The 27,962-nt window shown below is 45.5% G+C and overlaps 1 protein-coding gene across 3 annotated transcripts; it reads left to right on the plus strand.

Moving 5' to 3' along the window:
• The first annotated feature begins 939 nt into the window (after positions 1 to 939).
• fam222ba (family with sequence similarity 222 member Ba) lies at positions 940 to 27,860 on the plus strand. 3 transcript variants are annotated; one of them, XM_068330480.1, is made up of 3 exons: positions 940 to 1,073; positions 19,312 to 19,439; positions 24,592 to 27,860. In XM_068330480.1, the coding sequence occupies exons 2-3, from the start codon at positions 19,358 to 19,360 to the stop codon at positions 26,286 to 26,288; spliced, it is 1,779 nt and encodes a 592-aa protein (XP_068186581.1). In that variant the 5' UTR covers positions 940 to 1,073; positions 19,312 to 19,357; the 3' UTR covers positions 26,289 to 27,860. The 3 variants fall into 3 exon arrangements, with proteins under 3 accessions (XP_068186581.1, XP_068186583.1, XP_068186582.1); XM_068330482.1 differs by lacking the exon at positions 940 to 1,073 and adding an exon at positions 1,084 to 2,253; XM_068330481.1 differs by lacking the exon at positions 940 to 1,073 and adding an exon at positions 16,556 to 17,188.
• The last annotated feature ends 102 nt before the right edge of the window (positions 27,861 to 27,962 follow it).

The raw sequence follows: 27,962 nt of genomic DNA on the forward strand, positions 1-27,962 counted from the left end.
ATATCAATTACACAAAACCAAGGCCATATCATAGTGTTCATTTTCTAATCAGATAATCCAGACCCATCAGTGTATCTTCTAGATCCACACACAAGTCCACAGAAGAGGATGTTCGTGAGTGTTTGTGGTGAATTTATGGGTTGCATTGACATAACGATATAGTGATAATCATTTAATGAAAAGGGCAGCTGACAGTGTCATAGTAAGGAACGTCACAACCCTTGCTTCTCAGAGTGACTGATGGATTGAGGTATAATGATGATTGTGGAGACCTATTAGCATGTAGGCAGCTTTTTGTTACCATTAGTGATTGAAGTATAATTAACTTTAAGTACGCTATATACAAGATTTCTTTAGCATTGTTATAAGGCTTTTTCTCCAATTTTCTATTATTTTACAGGTGGTTCTATGTTTCAGTCTGGATAAAGTGGTAGCCAGGATTTTTTTTCTTCTTTTTTTTTAGTTTGTGGAATGGCTTTTGGGAATATTTTTGTCAATTATGCATAAACTACTTGAGGAATAATTGTCACACTCAGGATAAATGTAGGGCATGCTGACATTAATGCCAGCAAATTTTGGATGGGAATTGGATAAGGGGGCGATCAATCGAATTATAATAGCAATGCAATTGTAAATTTTACAAGAAAATAGATGGATAATAGGATGGATGGGAATGGTGACAAAATTGGTAAACTGAGCTGCTTCAGTGGAAATTTGCACTCTTTTATATTTAAACAGAGATTACAAATGATTTTTTTTTTAAAATAACAAAACCGACTAGATTAAAAACATGTGTAGCTAATTTGTAGTTTATCACCAAACTTCACTTTCGCTCTCCTAACAAAATAGCATCCGTCCAATCAAATTGCTCGCTGACTGTCCCTTTAAATCACTCGGCCGTCCTGCGTGTCGTACAACGCAGTCCGGGACGGCCCCGATTAGTGCGCTTGCGCGGGAAGTTGCTGCCGCAGACAGCAGCAGTGATTCGGCGGCGCAGGGCAACGGGAGAAGATCTGTCCGTTTTAAACCATGGCGACGTACTGAACGATGCCTTTCGCGGAGGTCCACGGAGAGTAAGTAATTGTGTGTTAATAACACGCCTGCTGGACGAGAGTGAGTGACAGCCTGTGGAATTATGGGATACGTAGGAGGAAAGGTTAAGAAGGCAACAATGGGACTATGTATGTTTGAGACTGGCTAGGTTAGCTAGCCAGGAGCCTGGGCAGTCAGCTGGCACACTGACTGGCAACCACAGCTCTGTATCCACTCCACTCGTCCTCATGTCTGTCTGCTGTAAACACTCCCGATTGGAATAAACAGCTTCTAATGAACCAGTCGTATTTAATAAATCACAGGAGGAGAATGTAATTCACATTCAAAGCTGGTGTCAGCTGAATTAAACTGGGTTTGTGGTGGTTAGCTCGTTGTTTTGGCAGTTTGACAACAACCCGGTGATGGAAAAAGGTTTTCCTGTCAAATGTTTTCATCACTGGGATTGTTAATTTTAAACCATGCAGATAGTTTTTTTTTTTCTTGATCAAGAATGGAATTGAAGTTCCTTTTACTAGAAGAAAACCAGCTGTGAATGAAGTTCCAAGTGTGGGTATCGTGGGGCTATTCGTGTCTTTTCACACTATGGTAGCTGTCAGTGAGTTGTCTCCCTCTGCTCGTATCCGATACACTCATTCGCTCATGTATGCATAAATCCAAATATAGAGCGTCACCCATCTGATACAGATGTTGTTGTGCGCTCCTTGTCTGTCAGCTGCGAACAGCACCTCCCGAATGAAGCGACGGAGCAAAAGTGTTTCCACCTGCAACGGCAAGTGTTAAAGGTGATAACAAAAGGTTGACGTCACCGGGCTCATCCTGATCGTGCCGCACAACCTCATCCTCTGAGGAGGAGGAGGAGGAGGAGGAGGAGTAGTTTCGGAGAAGAGCGCCTTTCTTTCTTTTTTCTTTTCTTTTCTTTTTTTTTTTTTTGCCATAACGTCTAATGGTTCGTGTCTGGGAGGAAAAAGGTCCATCTCTGATCATATTTCGTGTGTCTTAAGGGCGCATTTAACTAATGGGATCCTGTCAATGTTTCTTCCCCTCCGAGTCTGATCTTAACACAGAGGAATGTTAATGTTGCTCAGCCTGGCTGCTCTCAGGCTGGTTCTGTGCTCTACTTGGTGTATAATGTGGAGCTTGGCCGATAATTAACAAACACATGCCTGGACTATGGAAGTGATCGGGGCCATTCTGCTCATGGTAAGGTTCGTTTTGATGTTTTTTTTTTTGTGCAACAAAACCCCCATGATGTCACCTTTACCTTAACAGTAGTGATGTTTGGTTTATGGTAGCGGGAAGGATGTGCTCACAGATAACCAGTGCTTACTCAAACAAGAGCCTGACATTAGTTGCACAAAAGTGCAGTTTTGCAATATAGCTTCCTTCCCCTACATTTTCCAAAGAGCAGATAATTAAATTTCAGACCTTGTTGTCTGGGAAACTCATGCCCCAAGACTCTCTGCAATTATCGTGTAGAAGGAACCCTTTTTGCATTGGGGTGCTATGTTTCCCAGCACAATGAAGATTAATTAGGTCTCAGAAACAAATGACTGTAAGGCCTCTCCCCATCTGTAAAATGCAGTTTGCCTCTAATGGCAGCAATCTGAGAGACACTTGAAGGAATGAGTGTAAAATGTTTTAAAAGTTATGGTGAGATGTTGCAGGGCGACTGTGGTTGTCTTCGTGTTGCTGTGGTTTTCAGCTTCTTGACTGCTCGTGCTCGAGCAGTCAAGTTAAGCCTGAAAATGATTTGTATGTTTGCTTTTACTTATAATGACTGCTGATAAACCTGAATGTCAAGAGCACTTAGTTTATTAGGTCATGTCATGGAGAGCTGAAATACCACTTGAATGCATGTGTTAATTAGAGATCTGAATAGCTTTACAGAGAAAGTCTTTTCTACTTCCTACCTACAATTCTTGTGCGGTGTCCCTGACCTCTCATGGCAAACCCAGGGGTCTTTACTTAGGGGAATGCAGAAGGAATGCACTTTACATCACAAATATATTGGAATATATTGATTTACGTTGTTGGCACAGGAGGGTGGTTTCCTCTAGAATGTGTGGAGGCTATAACAGCTCGGCTGCCTTAGCTGCCTGTAAATGAGGTTGAATTAGTTATGATGTAAATGTTGTAGATGGAGGTGTGAGAGTATTACAGCGACATATCTAATATCTCCTCATTTTAATCCCCCCGCCACCGATCACAAGAGAATGTGGATACAGGAATAGATTAGTTTCTGGAGCATAACTCAAAATTTTTTTGATATTTTTTAAACCAAACTTTGCACTCACAAAAACCGCATGTTGAAGCAGTGCCTTTTGTCATTTATGTTTGTTTATCCAATTGTGTTCCTTTCATTTCCATGGTTACAATTTGAATTGAGACTCATTCTCTGAGTAGGATTTGTCCAAGATGAAGCTTCCATTTCATACATTTTTTTATGTATTCAAAATGCAATATTTTCTCTAACTTAAAATAAACAAGAATTGCAATTAAAAGGTCCAGTTTATTGATTCCACATCACCAAGTATTTAAAAATTGAGTTGCTTTACTGCAATGTCAAAATTTTACCTCGAGCAAAAAGTAGTGTGCTACTGTTAAAAGTTACAGAAATTGTGATCAATATTAATGCATAAAAAGTTAACTTTATCTCAAATTCACCACATATAATACTGCATTCTTTATATAACAATAGTTTTCCTAAAACTGGATTTAGAAATGACAATGTGAGTATTTCATTACCTCAACCCGCACAACTCCTGTTCAACTTTTCATGTCGTATCACCGCATTCCTGCCAACACACAGCCCTAACTGTGGACTTATTTGCTAATGTATTCAAGCTTATTTGTGTGGAGGCTTTACAGTACTGAGTAGAGTACAGTGTGAATGTAATATGAACACCCACACAGTTTTCCAGCTGCTAACCTCAGAGTATAAAACTTTCTTCTTGTAAGCTAACCAAGGAGCAGATACTGGTGAGCGAGCACCTGACACTGAATCCAGGATGTTTGGTTCTCCATGTGACAGCCGAGCAATCCGAGTCTCAACATTAAGCTTGTCACAGACAGCATTAATAAGAGGATAACATCAGAGCTCCGCTTTATTTCTTACAGACTTCAGAGCGAGACTATGAATAACAGATTACAAGGTACAAAAATGGAAAAAGAGAGCTTGAGCAGCTTTTATGTTTCAGCTGTTGTTGGGATTCACAGGGAGCTCATTAAAATGCATTGATTAGTAACAGTCCTGATTCTGTGATTGTTGACTGTGAAATGGCTTAACTAACCAGCATATTTTTGATGAAATGATGTTTTTTTCTGTTGAGAATTAAACCACTTGGCTGATGTTCATTTGGGTTTATTCGTTTGATGCGTCGTTTTAATGCCGTGTGCTTGAATTGTAAATGCGTAACCACGCCGGTCTTTCCGATGCAATGCATTTGTCCTTTTTCCGACTTCAACAGGGGTGCTGTGTATTCTAAATCTCTTGCAGGTGTTGCCTGTGAATTTTATGTGCATAGCAGATTTTTATTTTCCTCACTCCATTCGTTTCAGATGAGCAGCGTTTGCTGAAAATCATCCATTTGCTAAATGAGGCCGACTGCCTGCCCCAGACTGAGGGGCAGAGATTTCCCAGGTAGCGGTAATCTGCTGGCCAGCGCCACCTTTCATTCCTCCAGTCACCAGAGCAGCTGTCAGCTCACATTCTCCCACTCAGCCACCCACTAACTCGAGGAGACTTTCTTTGTGGCCACCCGGTGTCTTCTCAGCTGTATGAGTCTGCTTTCAGACAGGGAGCAGATGTTTGGAGGCCTTTGTGTGAGCGGGCCGAGTCAGGAGACACAGTGTGAGGGTCAAACACAGGTCACGCTGGGAGTAAAGAGCGTGAGCCACATGATACCACCAGATCAGGTGTTTTAGGAAATCATGAGCAATTTCTGGATGCATCTGACATCCAGGGACTGACCTGGCTCAGCTGTTGCGTGTTATTTAGTTTGCTTCTCATAATATAGGTTTACAAAGCTATTCCAAATATTTACAGGCATCAAGCCTGATTTGGATATACACTTTGTCTTGTGTTGTTGTATGTTTGCAATCCCGGTGTTGGTTTTTGCATGGATTACCCACCAAGTCCAATTAGAGTAAAAAACACTCCCCTTTGCCAGGTGGTTTGAGTGATCAGCAAACCCGCACCCTCAAGCCAGGGTGTGGTGCAGCTTGACGTGACAAATGTCAAAACCAAAGGGCTTTCTGGAATTGTTGTGTCTTCAGCCCGAGGGCAATCGTGGAAGAATCTAGGCCTCCCGGTGATACTCACAGCCAAATAGCAGCCACAGCAGCAAGAGGAACGAGGCTCGGTCTGGGACGGCATCTGTCTGATCAGGGTTGTCGGCGGCACCGACGATGACAGGGTTGTTTATCCACCTTCATCTCACAGGAACAGTAGAGGAGGCGCATGCTGTTATCTGTTTATGGTTCGAGATAAGGCTGTCTCAATCGGATCACTGACCTTCCACTGACGCTTTCCACCCCACTACTAAGCCCTCTGCAATAATAGGTTGCCAGGCAAGTGCCGTATCTCTCTTAAGTAATCCCAGTAGATGTCATTAGCATGTCTGTGGTTATTGCTGCATTTTTCCAACGTCCGTGACTGCTGTACATATCGCGGCATCATCACACACAACTGGAGAGGCTCAGACGATGACCTGGTCTGTGAGGTCAAAGGACAGCACAACAAAGCACCATTAAAGCTGTAGGGGGATGGATGGAGAGTGAACTCAGTGTCAGAGATGACACAGACATTAGATAAGGCTAAGCTACTGGAGGATTGTGGAGAAGATGTGAAATGCTTTCAGCTAATTGGGCTTTATATTTTAATATTTCTAAGGGTTCATGAGAGAGTTAATTGGTGAAGGAAATCAGCTCTCATTGTTCAAGAGTCTTTATAGGACAATTCTTCCTGCCTTTATCATACATACATTTTGTTAAACACAGGGTATGTTTATGCTGCTTTGATTTTGATTTTATAGAATTTTGAGCTGTCATGGTCATATGTCTGTCTTGTTTGTTTGTTGGCATTTTGAATGCCAAAAATGCAAAAAAAAAATTTTTAGACGACACTGCCATCATCATGCCAACACAACTATGGAAATGCAGCTTTCTGTTACGGTTCTAGTCTTATTTGTGTACATGGACAGAACACTACAGCAACAACAAGAACAGATACACCTCCAATCAGTGTTGTAGCATTAAAAATGTGTGCCTAGAAAATGGTGTGTGACCGCAGAACTTTTTTAAGAGAAGAAATAATTTGACAAAGAAAACACCTCCTGTTAAATTTGGCTTTTTATATCCTTTGGCAATTACAAGAACCTTAAGGATGGAGGTTATGCTTGTACAGATATCTTCAAAATGTCAGTGTATGAAGCCCTGACGAAGCAGACAGGGCTCCAGGGCTGGGTATGGGTGTTGCGATCCGTGCTGGGAACGGCTGAAAGGGGGGCTGAGGTGAGCGGTCAGCGTATGGCACTTTGCCACGGCCTTTTTCAGTTCATCATCGGTTTCACCACATCTCCAGGCCTGGCTGCGTGGGCGTGCTTCTTCTGTGTGCGTGTTGTAAGCTGGAGATCGATGGCGCAGTGCTCAGAATGGGCCCCTTTATAACCTCCTAACCCTGCGGTCCCTGTTTGCAGCCATTGTTGGCCACAGTGAATGGTATCTCCGTGCCTTGAAAAGTAACCAGATGACATTCTTCCTGTTGTCCAAAATGCCTCGGGGTGGTGTTGTGAAAAGCGTCTGAAAGGATAGGCTAAGACCGTGACCTTCAGAGGCTAATCTCTGGCATGTCATTCAGTGCCCATTTGAAGCAAATGCAGACCTTTCTCCACGATAGCAACGGACAAATCAAACAAGGCAGAAATCCCTCCCCAGTTTTCAACGGCTACACTTCAGAAAGGTACCCCCCACCCACCGCCTTAAACCTCCACTTCAAGCAAGCCACAGGGTGTTTTGTAGTGGCTCCCCTGAATCATTATTCCAGACGAGCCGCGTGTCTGACACCTCCGTTGTCCAAACAGTCTGTCCGGCCTGTGACTGAGCCCTCTGCACACACACCGACCCGCGGCATCATCAGGCCGTCTGAGCTGCATGCTGACAAACCGCTACCGGCATGGAAGCAGCGGAGATGAAATGCACTTAGCGAGAAGGCAAGAATTGGAGCAACTCTTAAACTAGCTTATGTGGTTTAAGTCTCCTCCTCTCCGGTCTATTTGTCGTCCTCATCCGGCTGTGTTTCCTGGTATGTGCTAGAGATGCAGTCGACACTCTGTGGGGGGTATGTTTGCTGTAATTATCACTAATAGTTTTGTCTTGGTAGGTCACTTTACTCTGCTGCAACATAAAAAAACCTCAATCAGCATTATTGTTTTCACACACTGCCATTTTCTCGACAGAATTTTGTCAAACTGAAAGAACGCGTTCTTTATTTTTTCCTCGCAACTAAAACCGACAACACTTGATGTTCACAAGCTTCACGGAATAATTTGATGTCGCTGATTGATTTGAGAGTTTTATTGAACATTCTGACTCTTAAAAATCCCTTAACCAGATGCTTTTATTCCACACTGAGAATGAATCTTTTCCACTAATATGTTCAAGGGGATTTTCTTTTCAGGACGTTAGAATACACTTTGCTGTCAGGGAGCTGTGAATGGTGCTCCTGCTTCCTGTGTGAGCACTTCACCACCTGTATGGGGTTAAGACCGGGGTCAGGCCAGTCTGTTGTCTGGGGCCCCCTTTTTAAGGAGCTGCTTGTTCCGAGGGCTGACATGGAAAAGAAAGGCTGTCAGGTTTTTTTGGGCCTCTTTTGTCAGGCATCTTTCAACAGTAAATGATTGGCATATCTCCTGCCATTTCCCGCTTTTGTTTGTAGCCGTCGAGTTCGAGAGCACAAATCTCGAAATTGACCATTATGTTTGATGAGTTTGCTGCTTGTGCGTGAGCACGCATTGAGAGGTGAGGTTGTTTACAAAGGAAGCGTCGAATCAGAAAAGGAAAATGTCAACTTTTTATCATGCTACTGCACAACCATTTTGCATTAGTCTGAAAATATCCCCTGAAGTAGTGTAACATCCGCAGAATACGATTGAGATGGAGAGGGTAGGCAGGGTTGGGGGGGGGCAGAGGAAGAAGGGTGGGCCGCAATTTGAAAGGCATACTTGAAAGTACTCGTGTGTAAAGAGTCCTGAGGCAGGTCATGTTGCTGTGTGACAGAGAGGCATTCGTCTTGCCGTGTATCTGACGTCCCAGGGTTTCATTGCGAGGATTTGCCTGCACTGCGTGTCGGCTTTCTGTAATTAATAGCCAGTAGCCCCCCCTCACCCCATCAGGAGACCAGGTGTTGCTTAGATCTGCTCCAGCATGGAAAGACAGCAGATACGCTGGCGATGGGTTTCACTGTTATTGGGAGAAAAACTCGCAGATGTCGTCAACATCTCTCTCGCTGTGTGCATGTCAACACAGAGTCCTAAAAACAAAAACAGAGAAATGTATAATCACTACATTTAACGGTAATGGTGCGCCGCTGATGGATCGCTTGTTGTTGAAAGGTACGGTTCATTTAGTCTACTTTGTGTCAAGCACCATTGTACTCGTGTCCTGTGCTGTTTAGCGGGGCTCGAGGCCCTGACAAATTGCAATCCCGATGAGGAGATTTTACCCAGACTGCACCGCCAGTGGCACTGACACCATCATTAGGCTTTGATCGGCTGCAGTCTGCAAGGGGAACAAGAGAGAGTAATATTCTTGATCTAATTACTAGCAGACATTTCAGGCTGTGTAATGTGTGATTTAACCTCTTGTCAGAGGCTATAAAAAGAAGCTGGGTTAATCTTCCTGGCAACCTCTTTTCCACACAGGGGACAGTGCCTTTAAATTTCCTTTTACCATAAAACTGATAAAAACCATCGTGCCAGTGCGGTTCGCTAACACACCACGGCCGACTTTCTTCTTCAAATCTCTCAAGGCGAGAGTTCTGTGACCTTTTGAATGTTAGCAACAGCTGGTCTGCAGGAACTCTTGTTCTATGAGCATTTGGAGAATTGGAAGTAGAACAAAAAAAGCTGTTCCTTTGACTCCCTGCTTCTGTCGTGCTTCCTCCAAAAGGATTGTTTTGTACTCCCCTTTGTCTCTCTATCTTCCTTTTTTTTCCCATCACCACCCACGCACTGCAGCGTGATGAGTGCAGGAGACCTGATTGAACAAATAGATTGTAAGTGGAGTCAAGGGGTTTGGGGTAATCAGTCAAACATAGTTAAACAATTCTTTAGACACGAAAGGATTAGCCTTGCCCGCCTTGAGCTCATCAGATCTCATTCTCTCAAGCGCTGGTCGGGCATTTACGTCCAAGGGCCACGGCCTCGCCGGCTCCGTGGAGAACCGCACGCACCCCTCAGCATGCTCCGTTGCCCGTGAATGCCCCACCACTCTCCTCTCCCTTTGTTAGCCAGCACAATTGGAATGATGGATTAGCAAATTAAATGCAGACCTTTCTATTCATAACCACCCTTGCTCAAAATCTCATTCACTGAATCTAAGTTAAAGCTACTTCAGGATGGTTACCAGGTTCACTTTATTTCCTTTCATTTCTTTTATTCCTTTAATGCATTCTCAGAAAGAAGCTTTCCTTTTTTTGTTTTTGCTAGATGCATAGTCCACTTCAGACAACTTGAGATGGGATATTTCCTTATTCCTGTAGATTTCTGTACTTTAAAATGGGTTGCGTGATATATTTGTAATATATATCATCATCCTTGTTGCAAAGACAGTTCAGTTTTAAGGTATGGTTCCATTCTTTATCTGCATTTCCCACCATGCAGAGAGCATTGTGCATGCTTGCGTGTGTGTGTGTGTTTGAGTGTGAGTGGGGGTCTGGGTGGGACAGACCCCAATTAGTGGGACTAGAAGGCCTCCTGAAGCAAGGACTCTTGGTGTGGGAACTGAGGTGCTCCAGGTTGATCGGGACCTATTAAAAGAACAAGAATGACGAAGCTGAACCCTCAGCCAGACCTAATAGTTCTCACACTTTCCAAACTACAACAGCTGTTTGCATATTCTCTATTTTTGCATTGCAGCGTTGGCAAAAAGTGGTTCAGATTTTTTACTAAAAGGTCAGGTGTTCTCGGTGGACTGTCATAGCATACAGCGACCATATCTGAGAGATTCATTTGTCATTAGCTCCAAAGTCCCCCACTTCATCAGCCCGTGTCTGGTGTCGGCTATCTCGGCCTGATTGATGGCTCTGTCCTTATTGCAGGGAACGGGGGTCGATGGCAAAAAATTTGCTGCTGGGTGCATTAATGCTGTGCTCAATGGCATAGACCTTTGAGCATGCCTCATCAGTCTTGAATCATTGGACGGCCGCAAGAGATCTGTAGAGCGGGCATGATGCTAGAAAGAAAGAGAGAGAGCGATAGGAAAAAGACTTTTTATCATCTGGACCAACTCTATTACTCATATGACTCACTATCTCCCTCCTTCAGCCGAGAAGAAGAGATTGAATATTTTGATCTAAGCTTTATGCATTCAGGACTAGCCACACACACTTTCAGTAAAGAAAAAAAATTGCTTCGAAGTTTAATTTCAGTTCGAATACTTCAAGCAATTGAGATCAGTAGCATGCAGTTCTGAAAAGAAGTAAATTTATATGATGAAATGGGCATTATTGGAGATTTTCCTGTAATATGCAAGACCCAAAATGATATTTGACTAAGGTATCAGTACAAATCTCTCAGAATATGGTAAACACATCCCCGTGAGAACGTTTGCAAATGTTACTGTCAGTGCAAACACAACCAGCTACATAAAAACCTTTCCTCAATTTAAAATCAGTGTGTAATTGATAGAATTTATACCAAGAATAGGTTTCAAATGTGGCCAGAGGTCTAATGGCAATGATTTAGCTTTGCCATCCCAATGTATCAGAAATCTTAAAGAAATAAACACAAAGCTGCACATTTCTTAATGGCATTTGGTCATGATGTCTCTAAACCTGAACCAGGGTCGGGGGGTGAAAATTGTGGTGCCAGCAAACACCGCTAATATGTGAAGGCTCACAGTCGGACAGGCAGACAGATGGAGAGCCCTGCGAGCCTCGGAGGTCCAGATGTTCCCATGCAGACACGGAGGTGAGATGTTTGCCGTGCCTGGCCTGTGTTTGCCCGACTCTCCCCAGAGTCACCAGCTGGCTTCTTTTGGCGCCCTGAGCCTGGAGTCTGCTAGGGGAAAGAGACGGTGAGCGGAGAGCCTCGCATGCACACAGAAGACGAGGGTAAAGGGACCACCGGGGGCCAAAGGAACACGTCTCTCACAACCACCGAAAATCTCTTTCAGTCCTCCTCTGCGCTGTAGATGTGAAAGTTACTGGTTTTTGGTCTTGCTGAAGGCCAGACTGAATGTCAGCGCCGCGATGGAGGCAGCTGACCTTACCGGCGTTCCGTTGACGGAGCGTGGAGACACGGTCAGCTTTTTATTGAACGTGTACACAGCAGCTTGTGGAATCGGCATTTATAAGTTTGTTGCCGTTGATTTTTTTTTTTTTACCTCTTCTGTTTTCTTGCATCAGTTCAGAGTGAAAATCCAATAATCCACTCTTTTACAGACTGAATCAGTTTTTCTCTGTGGGATCTAGGGGAGGGATTTTTATCTGGCCATTTTCATAGATGATTGTGCGGCCCATTAGTAAAGCATCTGGATTCTTGGCGTCTATAGTTAAGGTAATTTTCCAGATGTAGATAGTTTGAGTGAGTCCTCCTGCAGAGTGCAGACATGAATAAGTCTAATTAGGGTTTTTATCTTAATGTGTGTGTGTGAGCCGGTATGTGTGCAGATCAAATGGAGGAAAGGTTATTATAATGGCCCGCGGATAAATCACTCACAGCAGGCCTGCGCAACACTGGAAGCTGTTTTTGTGTGTTAAGCCCTTTTAGGATGATTTGTGAGAGTCAGCGTTCACACAGTTCTGCCGAGCAGAGCTGCTCTGACCCCCCCCTCTTAAATCAGCCTTGCTCTGCTCGCTAACAGGCCAGGCCTGGTTAATGCTGGGTCAATAAAACGGGTCTGGGTGAGACAAACGCAGAGACAGAACTGTTTTCTGTGTTAAACACAGCATACATGTCAATAAGACGACACTGCAAATACTAGAGGAGGTCATTATCCCCGTGCGGGCGAATCGCTGGCGTGTATGTGGGGTTTGTGGTATAGTTGCCTATACATGTTACACATATGTGTTCGTGTTTGTGAAGTGTGGGAGAACAGCTGCATTACTTCGATTCTGTTTGCCGAGCCCTTGGAGCAGAAATGTAAGCCGTGGGAACACCTGGAGAGAGGGGGGAAATGGAAGAAGAGGTGGTGTCAACTCTGCTATTGGCTCTGTACCAAGCACACACACATACACACACACACACCTCTGATGTGGCATCCCAATCAGCGGCACTTAACAAAGCTTTCCTCTTTCTTCCTTTAATCGCAGGCTCAATTTGTCACTGGGGTGTCCAATTTCTGATAAGCGCTTTGACTGAGAACGGCGTGGTGGGTGTGGGCAAGAACACAAAATGGATGCACCTGCTAACAAATGAAATCAAACCGCTCCATCTTCATTTCTCCCTTTTCTACCAGCTGGAACAATGCGGCCGTGCTTTAGCTGAGAATATAGAGTCGTCTGCCATTAGCAAGGGCGAAGGCCTGGCGCTCTCGCAGTCAGTGTTTAAACCTGTGAACAGTTGGTTCCCCATTTATTTTACAGACCTGAAATTAATCGAATTCTGTCATTTAGTTTTATAATATCTGCAGTGTGTTTTTTATACGTTCTCTTATGCATATCGAGTTCAGAAGTGAAGGTGAGTGCAGTTTCTATGCGGCCGTTCGGTTCAACACAGGATCTACTGTTTCTTTATTTAACTCCCAGTATGTGATTTATAACTGCCTGAAGCCTGATTATTTTTGCCACTGCATATCTTAACAGACATAAAGTACCATCCCAAGCCTGTAACAACCCCTAGTTCTGGTGTTTCACATGAGGGTATGTGACTCAGCACATGGTTGTTTGATGTTCCATAGAAATATGTGAAGATAACATCCGTGAGGACATGAAACGGGCAGTGTTGGTGTAGACGTCTTATCCCTGTGACGTGACGGTCTTGCGTTTAGTCCATCAGCGAAGGTGAGACTGAAAGGCCTCATGTGGGTTCCAGCCCTAACTTGGAGGTCTCTTTATTGATGGATGTGCCCCTAAAACCTCAAACGGGAGGGGCCTAATCAGTTGAAGCCTTCCATTGTGAAGGAACAGCACCCATGCTTTTAAGTTTCCTCCGGATGTCTGAGCTCCATATGAAGGAAACTCATTTCGGTCACTTGTATCCGTGACCTCATTCTTGTCAGTCACCACCCAGAGCTCTTGACTGTAGGTGAGAGCTGGAATACTGATCAGTTGGTTTGTATACTTGGGATCTGCTGTTGTTGAAGTTTAAAAGAAACCCATCCCCTCACCCTGAGGTGGAAACGCTGTAGGAATTTGTTCCAGTGTAGGTGCCATTTCAACTCCAAACAAATACTTGACTTTGCTCCTGTAAAACTCAACAGTCTTGTAACCTCACTCAGTTAAATCCAGCATTTCATCAGTTGTTAAGAAATAGCAACACTCTCCTCAAAGAACTCTTCACAATTCATTTATCTCTTTCCACAACACCTCAATGCCACTTTTTACAGTGATTACAAGTTCACAGATTTGCCATGAAAGATCTTACTATTACTAGAACCATTAATAGAACTATTGCTCCTCTCTGAACAATGTGACCTATATCAGAGATCTGTTATTCTTGTTATAGTCATACCAACATGTCTAAAAATCCATTAGTTCAACAATTTCTGTTAGCACACTAACATCCCTGTTTTTCATTTTCGAGGCAACTAAAAAGTCTTAAATAAGCCTTTAAATTTAAACTTAAAGGTGTACCAACATGTTTAGACTTTGAAACTACAACAATACAGGTCAGTCTTCTTTTGCTCTTAGATCTTGGTGCTAAATAAAGTCCGTAGAAGCTGTTTGAATGAGAGGCTATACGTCCTCAATCCACTTGATTTGATTCAACACAAAGATCAACCTGGATAACTGAGAATCTGAGAGATGTTTGGCTCTTGAGTTACGACGCAGACAGACTTCTGTCCAGCGTTTCTGTATTTGTTTTCATTCTCTATATTTAAAATGGGGAAAAGTTCGTCTTACTGTCTTATCGTTTCTCTTCTATTTGTTCAAGACTGTACAAATAGAAATAAGGTTCACATCAGCTGTTATTTCTGATCAGCTATTGGTTTCTTGCTAACAAGCTAATCAAAGCTGGTGAACATGTTTTATCTTTGTCAGTTAGACATTAGTGTTTTGCACATTTTAGCTTGCTGATGTTAGCATTTGGTTTTGCCTCAGTCTTGGGAGAACGGTTGTAGGCTTTTGGTCCTGTTCACATTTGCTTCCTGCTATTGCTTAAACTCATTTCATTGTGTTCTGGAATCAGAACAGACCTCATCCCTGAACATCATCATGGCCCATTTTAGAACAGCCTCAGATTATTATGAGACATTTTGTGTCTCAGTCATTAATTAGCACAAGATATATATTAAGAGAGTGAGCAAATCAAATCCAACTCTAAAGAGGCTCCCTGACGACTTTGCTTTTCTTTTAAAGCATGTCAGATTTTTTTTTTTCTTCCTCAAGTGGTTTAAAGCTGTCATGTCTGAGAGTACGCTGGTTTATTCCTCACTGAGGCATGCCCGGCTTCTGGCTGCACTCTGGATGGATTTGCAGCGGATAAATAAATAACTAGGCTGGCACCCCTCACTTTGGATCCCCTCTGGTTTGGCAGGCCATCCACACTGCATTTTCTATCAGGTGTAAACATGTCTGTCAAACAGCACAGCCAGGAGTCCCAGCGGTTTTTTTTTTTAAATTTGTGCTGCCATGCATTGGGTGCTGCCAGTCCTTTTGATTAGCCCGCCTGACCTTGCCCTACACTTGATATGACTGAGCACACTTAGCTTGACTTTCCAACCCTTGTAAAGCTCCTCAGGAAGCCCAGCGGCCTCAAGTGGTTGAAGAATAGCCCCTGGCTGCTGTCCCTTTAGTTCTGATGGATGTGCCTGAGGGGTAAAGGCTATGACAAAAGCTCCGGCAAAGACCGTCAAGCCGCGCCAGGACACTCTAATCTCACCACCATTACTGTCATATCCTCCACTGGGAGAAACAGTGGACATCGTCCAAGAGGCCAGGCTGCTATAAACCTCTGACGTAAGGGAAACATTGGGAGAATGGAGCCTGATAAGTCGAAGCTACTTTGGAGTTGTGTATACTTTTCGTATTTTTGTGGGGCGCTACTCCACTTAGAGACCACGTTCTTATAGTAAACCAACTTTCCGTCTCTGACATGTATGCTAAGATTGAAACGAGCCATGGACGATGCGTTATTCTGGGGGGCATGCTGTCTCTCTGCTCCATATCCACCATCTCACCTCCGGGAACTGTCACTTTTTCTTCAGTTAGTTACTGAGTGTTCATACAGCCTCCCAGTTGTTTCAAAGACCCCTCCCTTCCTCTAAAGGAGAGTAGTCTCAAGTAGCTGTCTTCCTTGCTCCCACACTACTGCAGCAGTTTCCTTGTTTGACAGTTTTCATCTCTGACAATCAGCAACGTGGAAAACACTATTTTACCAGCTCTCTATTCGTGTGTGAGTTTGACTTTCTCAGTTTCCAACCCCCCCACACTGTCATGGCCACCCCCCCACCCCCCCCGTCCTGCTTCTCTTCCCTGTATTGGTGTGAGATAACGGGTCCAGGTTGATGTCCCCATCCCAAATACCTCAAGATGGGCTGGAGTCATCCGGATCCATTGTGTGAGACGTCTTGTTTTAGCTTTACATCAGTTGGCAACAGAAGTCCTTTTCCGTCTGTGTTGTTTGTAAAACCTGATGTTCTCATGAAGGCCATGCTAATGTGTCATTGCTTCCTTTCATGCTCAAAAGCAAAAAGGCTTTTTTCCCCATTTCTTTTGACAAAACACTTCGCCTTGGTATTCAAGAGTAAAAAGCTGTTCTTTCTTTCTTTACCTTCTATTCAGATACTCGGCATGCAAAGAAAAGTCATTTCATCCCTAAGAGATTCAATGCAGTTAAGTTACATTGAATTTCTCCTGCAACATTTTTTCTTGGCTCTATTTCAGACCCATAACCTGGGGGTAAACATGCAATTAAAATAACAGCAGCCTGCCTTCTCCTCCACTCCTCCCCTCCTTCAGCCATTAGCAGGAGCGATGTACAACACTGTGACTTGATTCTCCTAATTGCTTTTGCTTTTATTAGGTATAGAGTAGCTGTTAATATTCAATCAGCAACCAAACATACCATCTCACCTTGTTTTTTTTGTGTTTGTTGTGTCTGATGTGGATTTTAATAAATGACTTTCTCTGTATTTGCCTGCAGTCCCGGCTTTCTGTCAAATGCAGATCACGGTTGAGGAGGAGAAAACCGATTGGAAGATGTTCTGACTACCTAAATGGCTTCCATCTATCCTGTTCCTTTTTTTTAATTCTTCCCCACATTGCGTGAAAAGAAAATATGGGTCAGCTTTTATGGGAGCAATCTGACACTTGACTCAAGCCCGTGAGCATCACCTGCTTAAGTTCCGCTTTGTCTGGTCATCTTTTATTTGTTGATAATGAAAGCCACGCCATTATTCATATGCTTTTAATACAGTTCTATTAGTAGCTGGTGGAGTCTTGCCGAGTCACTTGGGCCCCTCCCGATACTCTGAAAACCCCGTTTTGACTGGCTGTGAGGGGCTGATAGTGAAGGAGACTCCTGGCTGAACTCCACCAAGCCGCTCCCCGGCTCCCCGGCCCGGCCCAGCTGCCTCGGCCTTCACAGAGACAACTCTGTTTCCACTCGGGACAGGAGCGGCTGTGTCTCCGGATCACAATGGGTACCATTTTGGGGGAGACACCTATTTACCAGGATGGCTGGAGATCTGAGCCCTGATGGTTGACCGGCCAAGATGCCGAGCCAGTTACATGATGATCGTGACCCGAGAAGAGGTAAAGCATCCCGATGTGGACATCACACTCTATCGGGTTTAGTCACCCTGCGCCTGATACAAATAGTCCACGTGTTGAAAAGCCTCTGTGAGGGCGGATGCCTTTGTAGGAAGTGCCAGCGTTTTGGCGTGTGATGTATATTTGAAGTCGCTCTGGCAGCGGCGCTGATCTGGAGTCAGTCGACGTCATGCTTCTGTCTGTTGGGTTTCATCTCCTCCTGCTCCTTGCTGCAAAGCAGAGTGTCAGCTGGGGTATTACCATAGGCTGACCTTTGCCGCAGCACTCCCCACCGCACAGCTTTCTGACATTCAGCTGCGCCATGGGGGGGGGGCAGGAAAGGGGTGGGCTGATGGCCTGTTGGTTTTTGTTTTTTTTTTGCCTGTAATGTGTTGATGTGTGTTTTTATAACAAATGAACTGACAGTTTCTGCGGGTGTTATTTCTCCCACATCATTTCATTTTCTTGCCATGGTATCGCTTTTAAAACCCCCCCTCCCCAAGCAAAGACACTGTTGTATTTGATATTTAGTTTTCCTGCACCCCCTAACCTGCCTGTTGTCGAAGAGATTGCTGTTATCTTAGTGTGAAATCTTGCCTCTACGATAAATGAGAGAGAAAGAGATTGAAGACTCGCTTTCGCCGACATCAAGGCGGTATGTAACTAAAAATCCATCCAGGGCCGAAGGAAAAGAATAACATATCAGGCCAATTAAAGTTAATGCATGGTGACACGCTGAATCGAGGGCAGGGAGTGCTGCCATATGGCGGCCCAGGCTGTAAATCGCAAAAGAGAGGAAGACGAGAGGAGTGGGAGGCTGGGAAACGGAAAAGGTGACGCAGCACCAACACCCTTAAATCCCAGAATATGTCTCCAGACAGCAGCTTTGCCATCCGCCATTCTCCCCCCACTTCACCCTTCTCTCCCCCTTCCTCCCCCACTCCCACCCTGCCCCCTGCAGCACCCCAAGGTGCGGCGCTCTCAGGTATCTGTGTAGAACTTGGCAGCTTCATTAAGGCTTTTTTTTTTCTCCTCTCGCTGGGAGGATTTAAATGAGCTGTCATCCTGACCTTTTTGAGCTCCTGCTTTTAAAAGCTAGTTCAGACCTCCTCCTCCCCCCCAGCCCGCCACCTGTCGTTCCGTCTTTCCACCTTTCTCTCTCGCTTTGTCACTCTTTCCTCCACTTGTCTTTTCGCCCCGCAGGGGGGGAAGATACTTTTAAGCCATCGCCCTGCGGCAGACAGGCATGCCAAGGTTGTTTTGTGGGTAATTGCTTCTCTCAGAGACGATGGTTGTCTTTGCACCTCTTGCCGCCTCTTCTGATGCCGCACAACACAGGAAGGGGGGGCACACAAACTCTGTGGACTTAATTTGCTCCCTGACTGTTATTCAGTGCTGATTAAGCAAGCATCTGTAGTGTTTTGAATACAGCGGTAAGCCAAGTGGAGCATGGCTAACGTTTTCTCCCTCTCTGTTACATGAGGTTACTGCACAAAGTGGCAGGCATTTATTGGAGCTCCAACTCGGTTTATTCTCTTTGTGTTTTTTTTTTTTTTCACCGCAACTTTAGCCAGCTTCCATTGTTTAATGTCCCCAAAAATAGAAGACTCTTTGAGGTCTGGAGGACTGCATTATCGATCAGAGGCTCACTAACCTGTCAGCGCCGGGCCTCTCGAGCATGTTCTTCTCGAGCGTACAGGAGTCATTAATTTCCTCTGCCATGGTCTGATGGAGGCGGAGAGGTAAAGTGCAGGTAGCCGGGTCCAACTAGCTAGCTGCCCATGCGGGGCGAGGAGGTGGTGGGTGGTGGTGGTGGTGGTGGTGGTGGGGGGGGCCTGAGTCGATTTAAAGCTTCCATCTCCTCAGGCCCAGTCTGACCGTTTTACTTCAGCTGTTTGATGTTTAATTGAAGTTGTTACTGGCATCAAATGTCACCTTACCTGATGCTCCAGGTGTGAATCAGTTTCTAATTGAAAGGTAACTATGTCTCCCTCTGCCCTGTGCCTCGGGGGGTGAGCCTCAGAGTTCTATTAGTCTGGACCCGGTCTCTGTATCACCACACACCATGTGCTGCCTTGCAGTTATGTCTGACTGCTGACCTCTCCTCTCTCTCTACCTCCCTGCAGTGTGAGGAGAAGTGTGTGTCCCATGTTGCATTAGTGGCTGTGTGAAATGCTGGCCTGTCTGCCAGGGCCAGGTGACCTCCCCCTCCAGCTTCTCCCCCACACGCAGATGAACACTGGACTTCAGAAATGTAAGTACGCAACTCCAGACACAGACACACCATATTAACTACCATCGACAAGGTGTTACACTCCGCCGGTCCAACCCACCCCCAGGTTGCCATGCCACCACCAGGCTGCAGATTCGTGTTAGACCCAGATAGAGATTTTTTTTTTTCTTTTTGTCACCAGTTTTATCTCCAAGAGAAATCAGGATGAACTGCATCATTAACTTACTGATGAATGGTGAACCGTTCCCCCTTCATCCATCTCTTCCTCATCATCCCTGGAGATGTGTGAGGGCGAAGTTCTGCATTCGTACTGCAGCATCGTCCCCACATTTATGCATTTTGACCGTCTCAGTTACGTTTCACCATCAGGTGGATTCGGACACCGGCAGACTCTGACAGATCTCTGCAGAGTTGTTTTTTTCCTGGTGATCTTGTGAATTTAAAACTCCATCTGCTTCTTCCTTTCGAATGCTGGGTCACTTTAGCTCTGTGTGTTTTTAATTTCTCCAATCGACTGCTGCTCATCCTGCTGTTTGAGTTACGGCAGCACGAAAGTCAGGGGTCATCAGATATGATGTAGATCTGATCAGAAAGATTAACGTAGGACGAATCAAAATGTTAATAATAAAAGAATATCCCTGTCTGTCCGTTTGGCCTTTAGCCTAAACACGGTTTAAACTGTTATTTTACTGATTTTAAAATTATGAACCAACACTGATTCCTGCATAGAAGCTGTTTCTATGTTCATCTTTTTAGCTCCACCCAAAACACTGAAATATGACCCATCCGGTTGCTAATCTTAATTTATGTAATCATAAAACATCTTTTCCTTCCTGCCTGTTCCTTTGGAAACACTACGGTTGACCCATTTCTGCAGCTTTTTTTTAAAAGTGTGTGTGTGTATGTGTTGTTGTTGTTGTAAAATGCTCCTGCTCATCATGACTGTAATTTCAGAATCACAGTAATCAGTCAACCCCCAGGAGATCAGTGAGCGTGAGGGAGTTTGCTAAGTGCCGCCGTCTGCCTCACTCAGGCAGGTTTGTGTCATGGAACAGCCGTCAACGACGCCGTCTCTCCCTCCTCCCACTTTATTTGACACATCCAGACCAGGAGGCTCAACCGGAGTTCAATTTGTTTTTCTGCCCAACACTATAATCCATTTTGATGATGGAGGGTGATTCTCACTGCACAGCCAGTCATAGAAGTGTAATTTCAATCCATATTTCTTTCCTCCTTGTCATTCCGCTATAATGCTTTTCCTTTTCATGTGCTCTTCAAAGTATCATTAAAAGAAACTGTGTTACATTGAAAGCAGCAGAGCTGTTTTTGGTTGAGGCTAAATCATTTTTATTAAAGTGCCACTGGAGAAAGTGCACTAAATAAATTCTGTCAACCATCCATTCCCTTCAGATCACCTTCTCCTCGCTGCAGATCGTGCAGCTGTTCTAGGTTCCCTGGTTGCTGCCATGTTCAGCCAAAACCGGGCCCCAGACCTCGAGTAAACCCCCCCCCCCCCTCCTGAGCTTCAAGACCAGAGCCCCTCCGTTTGTGGAGGATCATTTGACAGCTCAGCTCTGCGAGAGATTTGCTCGACTAGCTTCAGGTGGAATTCAGACACTAGTTGTCCTTTTCAATCCCGTCCGCTGACAATCTGAGAACAAAACAAAACAAAAACGCTCAGATGTAGAGTTGACATAATTAGCTTCCAATTCATTTGCCATTTGCTCATCTTTTTAGGCCCTCCTCGCATCTAGTTCTGTCTTTGTTACTTTCCAATCCTCTTGTTTTTACCACGAGCTTCAGTCGAACAGGTTGGCTGCGTTCCGCAGCCTCTCCTGTGGGCAAATAAACGCCCATGCGAGTCTTTTAAAGTTACGAGCTTGCGGGATGCTGTCAGAGACAAGGCCGGAGCAGCTGCTCTATTTATCATCGGGGAGTGACTGTTAACGTATGACGGCTGCAAAAAATGCAAAGTGCTGTCAGTGCCGGTACATCAGGTGCAGGCGTGTTGCAAAGGAAGCGGTTCGTACTCCAGGCAGGGCGACTGGCATGCCGCAAAGTGGTCCTCTGCTCCCTGAGTTCTTTCAGGCATAACAAACAGGGCGTACAGCTGGGCCACTTGGCGGATATTCACATCTTAATCCCCACCGAGATCAAAAGCAAGCATCCTCTATTCGTCTCCTCATAATAGTTTTCATTTTTCAAAGGCGCATCAGCATGGGATGCTCTGCTCAAACGTCTGTGAAAATGTAAGGAGGTGGCGTCATGTGGAAAACCAAAAATTACATCTGATTTGATGCTGAAGCTTCATACCTCATTTTCCGCTCTTGTTTGAAAATCACAATTCACAGCACCACGAACCCCCCCCCCCACCCCCACCCCGCTGCTTCAACCTTGTTCAATAAAAACAGTAGTTTGAATAAAAGAAACTCTAATTAGTGCCTGCTGACTGTGCACTTGTGTTCCAGCTAGCTTGCTAGCAGCAGGGTAATTAACGCATGGCCAGACTGGCCCCCCTTTCTCCCCTGTTCCCTCCCTGGGAACGGGCTTAGCTGGAGATCTGAGAGATGATATGCTCGCAGCCGCCTACAAACCTCACTCATATCCTCATTAACCCTCCCTTGATGCTTTAAGCTCTTCAACTAATCCAGGTTTCTGGTTAAGGTTGAGATTCTAATAAGCTACGCTTGTGTATCAACTGCTTCCAGAAGCCTTAAAAAGATGTAAATAGCGAGACTTTTTTTAAATACTCCATCGGGGGGGGGGGGGGTGCATTGTAAACAGTCGTTTTACTGCGGTAAAACTTCTTCGTTCTGATCTGCTTCTTTGGTCCCACAATGCCTGCCTACGCTTTATTAACAATGTGTAATCCCTTTTCCAATTTAACACGCCGGTCCATTTACAAGACGTTGACGTCGCCTTCTTTTGCCCACAACTAAAATATTACACAAGCGCCAGTGGCAAGGAAATAATAACGGTGCGCTTCCTCAATCGAACAGGACGTAAAATCCCCATCTTTAGAAGTGCACACACTTTAATTTGCCTTATTACAACACAGAACATTCCTCATCATTTGAAATACCCACAATTTATTGTGACTGATTGAAGTGTGACTGTTGTCATCCATCAGCCTCTCATGCTTGTATGAACATTCTTACTGCCCCCTTCTATACAGGCTGACGGAGTGTAATTCTATTCAAGCGCAGCTTGTCCATGTCTCTGGGAGCAAAGAGCAATCCCTTAAAGATGATGTTAAGTTTAAACTTTCTTGACACCGTCTGCAGTTCTGGTTTCATCCAGAAGATTTTTGTGCCCGTTAAAGGATAAAAGATGTTTTATTCATCGCAACAGCTGATGGGACTCTCTCCCCACCTACTTACAAGCCCGCATCCAGCTACTTTGACACGAGGTTGCAGACCAAAGAGCTTGTGCCAGAAATCTCACTTTCTATAAATGTATGTTGAATACTAATGCTCCAACAAGCTGCATTTATCAAAGTGTAGCGTCGTAGCTTCTGAACAATGTTATTGTGTACTAAACGGAACACACTGACAAACAGGTTTGTTCGTTGCTAGCAATCCAACCATTTATGAATTTATTCCGACCGCCTCCAAGTCATCGTACGAGACATCGCTTCCAATGAGGTCATTAATCATAAGCTGTGTTTGACAGGTGAAGTTCATCATCAGCGAGCCGGTGTAGAACTATTCATTTATCCGCTTTATTTATTTATTTATTTTTTTAATAGCCCTGGCATTTTTCAGGGACAGACATTAGGTCTCTTCGTTGGCGGGTGTCAAGCTCCGGCTCCTTGGCCCAGACCCCTGCATTAATGAGGCTGCCATCAGCAGCCTGAACAGCAGCCCCCCCCGCCCCTCCCTGTGTGCCACCCCATACCGGCACCGCTCATCCCTTCCCATTGTTTCCTGTTCACAAATAAAGCGGGAATTAATTAGCCAGTTGGCACAATCCTTGGTGCCGCTGTGTCAGCGCTCGCGGTTCAGCTTTGTGCCTCGTCCCTCCAGCCTGGCCTGTCTGCTGTGAGCCTGAGCAGAACCAAACCGCAGACATCTGCCAGCAAATTCAGACATTTCAGATCACCACTCACTCAACAGAGAGAAGTAGGGGCGATGTCTTGTTTTACCTGAACTGAAAAGACCCCCCCCAGCCACCCCACTCCTCAAAAAAACCGCAGAGTAAATTAAATTTAGTAACTTGTCAGACGTTTGATCCCTCCCGCAGAAGCTGCGGTTGTAAGTAGGTCAGACTGGCGGGCCTGTGATGACGGGGGGACAGTGACACACAGGAAAGCAGCCTTTCATTCTCTAATAGCATAATCACTGACTTTTATTGTGTCGGCGAGGGGAAAAGAGGAAGCGAGCGCGCCGCGTTGAAATCAAACTCGCCATCATGTCCGTCAGAATGAAAACGAGCTCATTATGAACAAACTGACGTATTAGCCGACGCCGGATTGGTCCTGGTGCACGTTTTTAAACGCACCTTCATGCTCTTACATGCACAAGCGCATAATCATGTTGGCATCGTCGCTTTGGCGTGGCTGGATTTGGCCGTGGTGCTCAGCAGGTGTGACGGATGTGAGCCGAGGTTTGGGAGGTGTTCCCATGGATCAGAGAGTCTGCGGCTCTGTCTGATTACTTGTCTGCTGTCATGGAGCTCTAACCCCCCCCCAATAGCAACCACAGGGAACCACCGGTGACTGGCTTATTCTTTGTTTAGTTTGTGATTCAATCATGAACAGCGTACAACCCCCCCCCCCCTCCCAGAATGCATTCTTATGGTTTGCCCCGGATGCTACCGTCTGTTAAGGCCACTAAAATCTCCTGACCTCGGAGTCACAGACGCCACCTCAAAATTGGATTTTAGACCGGGAATGTGTCGGTTGTAGTTATTCAGCTGAGGACAAAATTGGAAATCTCTTTGCCAAGGGGGGGGGGGGGGCACTGCGGGGGTTTTATGAGAAAAACACTAAGGTGTGGAATATAATAGTGCTGTTCAGATTACAGTTGATGTCTTTTCTTTTGCCTTATTGACTTTCACCTGGATTAAGGTGTCTACCTCATTGCCTACTCTCTTTGCCTGCCCCCAACCTCCTCTCGTTTGCCTTCTCTCTTTCTTCCCCATCTCTGACCTGTCTTGTCCTCCTCCCACCCAGGGGACACCACACAAAGGATGAGATCTGCTCCGTTTCCAACACCTGCAGAATTGGACGCCTATGCTAAGAAAGTCGCCAACAACCCCCTCACCATCAAGATCTTCCCCAACAGCGTCAAGGTCCCCCAGAGAAACCACGTCCGCCGTACGGTCAACGGGCTGGACACGTCGGGCCAGCGCTATAGCCCTTACCCCCCCTCACAGGCCAGTGCCAAGACGGGCCTCCTCGCCATCGTCAAAGTGCCCACCGTCAAAAGCATCCTGAAAGATTTTGACGGAAGCCGGGCTCGCCTGCACCCCGAAGTCATCATGAACCCCCCCACTGGACCCTACCAAGTGGCTTCAACCAGCACTTTAAACCACCACCCGCCTCTGCAGAACCTCCCCCGGCTCCAGCAGAGTTTACCCCTCCCACCGCAGGACCCACCTCAGACTCTACAGATGCCCCTCGGTCAGTCGCAGGGTCACAGCCAGAGCCTCAGACACCATCCCCCGATGGTCCCGCACCCTCAGGGCCCACCGAGACCCCAGACTCTGTCTCAGCACTCAGCCCTCGGTCACCCGCAGGGGCCCCCCACCATCATGCTTCAGCAACAGCACCTTCAACCACAGTTGTCAGCCGGTCTGCAGGGGGGCGTCAAGCTGCTGGATGGTGACGCTCCGCCCAATGTTACCGTGTCTACCTCAACCATTCCGCTCTCCATGGCCGCCGCCGGGCTCCACCAGGGCCGCCAGGCCGACCTGAGCACCATCGTGCATCAGATCAATCAGTTCTGCCAAGCCCGGGCCCAAGGGGCGGGGGCCACCTCCATGTGCGAAGGCCAGATCGCCAACCCCAGCCCCATTAGTCGCAACCTGCTCATCAGCGCCTGCTCCAGGGTGTCCATGAGCAGCAACCCCGCCACCCCCGGCTTCCCAGCACACAACTGCATTATCGGGCCTCAAGAGACGGCCACGGCCCTGGTGGGGGCGCATCAACCTGCTACGAACCAGTTGCCTTCCAGCCACGCCGATCTTAAGCAGCAGCAGCATCACCTTCATCATCTGCATCCGCAGCATCATTTCCCGCAGCAGCAGCTGCAGCAGCAGAAGCTGCGTTCGTGGAATCAGCACCAGTTGGCTCACGTCCCCCACCTTCAGAACGGTGGGGCCCATCCCTGCCAGCTGCCTTCCAGGGACCCCGCCTTCCTGTTCAAAGGAGCGGGCTACCCTGCCGAGGTGTGCGTGGGTCAGCCGTACACGCTGAAACCCCCAGTGGAGCGGCCCACCCCCTCGCCCCCGGTCAACCACACCGGCATGCCCGGCGCCGTGGCCCACTTCACCAACGGTCACTACTTCCAGTCCCACATTTGGAACAGCAGCATTCTACCCACGCCCAACAGTGACAGCTCCGGGTCTCAGGACATAGCCATGCCATTCCACGGCGTGGGCCCCGGAGGGTGCACCACGCTAGACTGTGGGCCCCCTGGGGCTCCCCATTACAGGCTAGGAACGAGCTCCTCCACCACCTCCTCCTCCACCACCGCCCAGACTAATCTGATGCAAACAGATTACTTGGGTGGGGACTTCCAGACGCCCTATTTCCGCGATCAGAATCTAGGGTTGATGGGAAAGATGCACAGGCCTCCTCTGAGCAGGGTGGGTCCAGAGGTCGGGGATGGCAGAACCACTCTCATCCAGCATCCAGGGTACAGATAAGCTATGGCCTTGTCGACACAACAGTTATGAACAGCCCTTTGTTTAGTCTTAAGAAAGGAAACATGAATAATACTAAAAGGATAACTTAAAGAAATGAAACGCTAATGTTTCAAGAGGGTTAATTAATATATTTAATAAAGAACAGTACTTTTTTTTGTTCCTTTTTTCCATCAAAATCTTGCAAGTGATCAATTGCTGCTTTTATTTTTTGTTATGAAGTGCTTTTTCTCAGCACTTTAGGGAACTTTTTTTTCATTTGTGAGTCTTCACACATCCGGACTGTGTTTGTTTCTCCCACCTTCATCCTCCTCTGTGCTACCTGTGTACCTGGATCTCCAACCGATCCTCTATTTATTTCTACATTAAAACTATCGGCTTATTTTTCTTATGCATGTAATAACGAAGAAAAACCGATAAATCCCTCTGTGAAGGATACCTGCTGATCAACTTATAGATGTTCTATATTTACAGGGTCATGTCAGGACTTTGCAGCTCTGACTAGTTTCATTAGACACCTTTAGTAATGTGTTAACGTTCCAGTGACGCTCAGATGAAACACAATCCTGTGAGGACTGAAGAGACAGAAATGGTCTCAAGTACAGCTGGAGAAGGTCGCTGTATGCACACGCCGATGTTTTGTTCTTTTTTTTAAATGTAATTATTTATTTGTATAGGACTATTCAAGGTTGATTACTTTCAATTAGTTAAGAAAGCAGTAATCAGGTTGTTTGTACATAGTAAAGATCCAGCAGGGAGTAAATCTGTTAAGAAGGCGTCACTCTATGCTGCTGAAAATGCTGCAATGAATTCAGGTTTTATTAAAGAAAAAAAAAGTTTTGTCAAACCTAGGAGGGTTTGGCAACAACATTGTGAAATGTTAAGTGCAGAAAACAGTAACACAAGATTAACTGTCACACCTGGAAATGGCTAAAGTCATATTAAGGAGGACAAACTGTACTGTTATGAGGATGTGCCATTTTTTTTCTGTTTTGTTTCTTTTTGTAACCATGAAAAATGTATTACTTGAATGTTGAGATCATGTTCTTTTTTTTTTGCGGGTATTGAGCGGAATAGTTATGAGGACAAAACTCTGGAGCAGAAGAAATAATAATAGTGTTAATAATGTGGCGTAGGATCCCAGTGTGAGTTTTGATCCGACGGCCGGGTTCTCTGTTGTTGCTACTGATGCTGATGTGAAGTCTGATCGAAAAGACCAAATTGATCACTTGCAAGATCACTCAGAGGTAAACAAAATTGACTTTTGAGTTTAAAAATGAAACAGCAAATGCATTGTTTATTTTATTGTACACTGGCTCACCTACTAGACTACTGTAACTTTAAAGTTAATGATTGTGTGGGAAAGTTTTCTGCTGATGTGAGTGTGAGAGAGTGTGTGTGTGTGTGTGTGTGTGTGTGTGTGTGTGTGTTTGTGTGAGTGTATAAACACAATTACGCCCATGTTTTGTTCACCTGACTCCCTAACTGCCCTTATGAAGCCTTAAGTGTTTGGTCCTTGGACTTCCCTTGAAAATAAGCATGGTTTTAATGAAAACCCCAAATAATGAGAAAGAAGATTGTAAGGATAACGTAAACAGCAATTTCTGGTTTCTTTTTTTCTTTTTTCTTTCCTTTTTAAATCTTGTTTTTGTCGACCAGTCAGCAATTCCATAGAGA

This window comes from Antennarius striatus, chromosome 13 (assembly GCF_040054535.1).
Source record: "Antennarius striatus isolate MH-2024 chromosome 13, ASM4005453v1, whole genome shotgun sequence".
Taxonomy (NCBI): Eukaryota; Metazoa; Chordata; class Actinopteri; order Lophiiformes; family Antennariidae; genus Antennarius; species Antennarius striatus.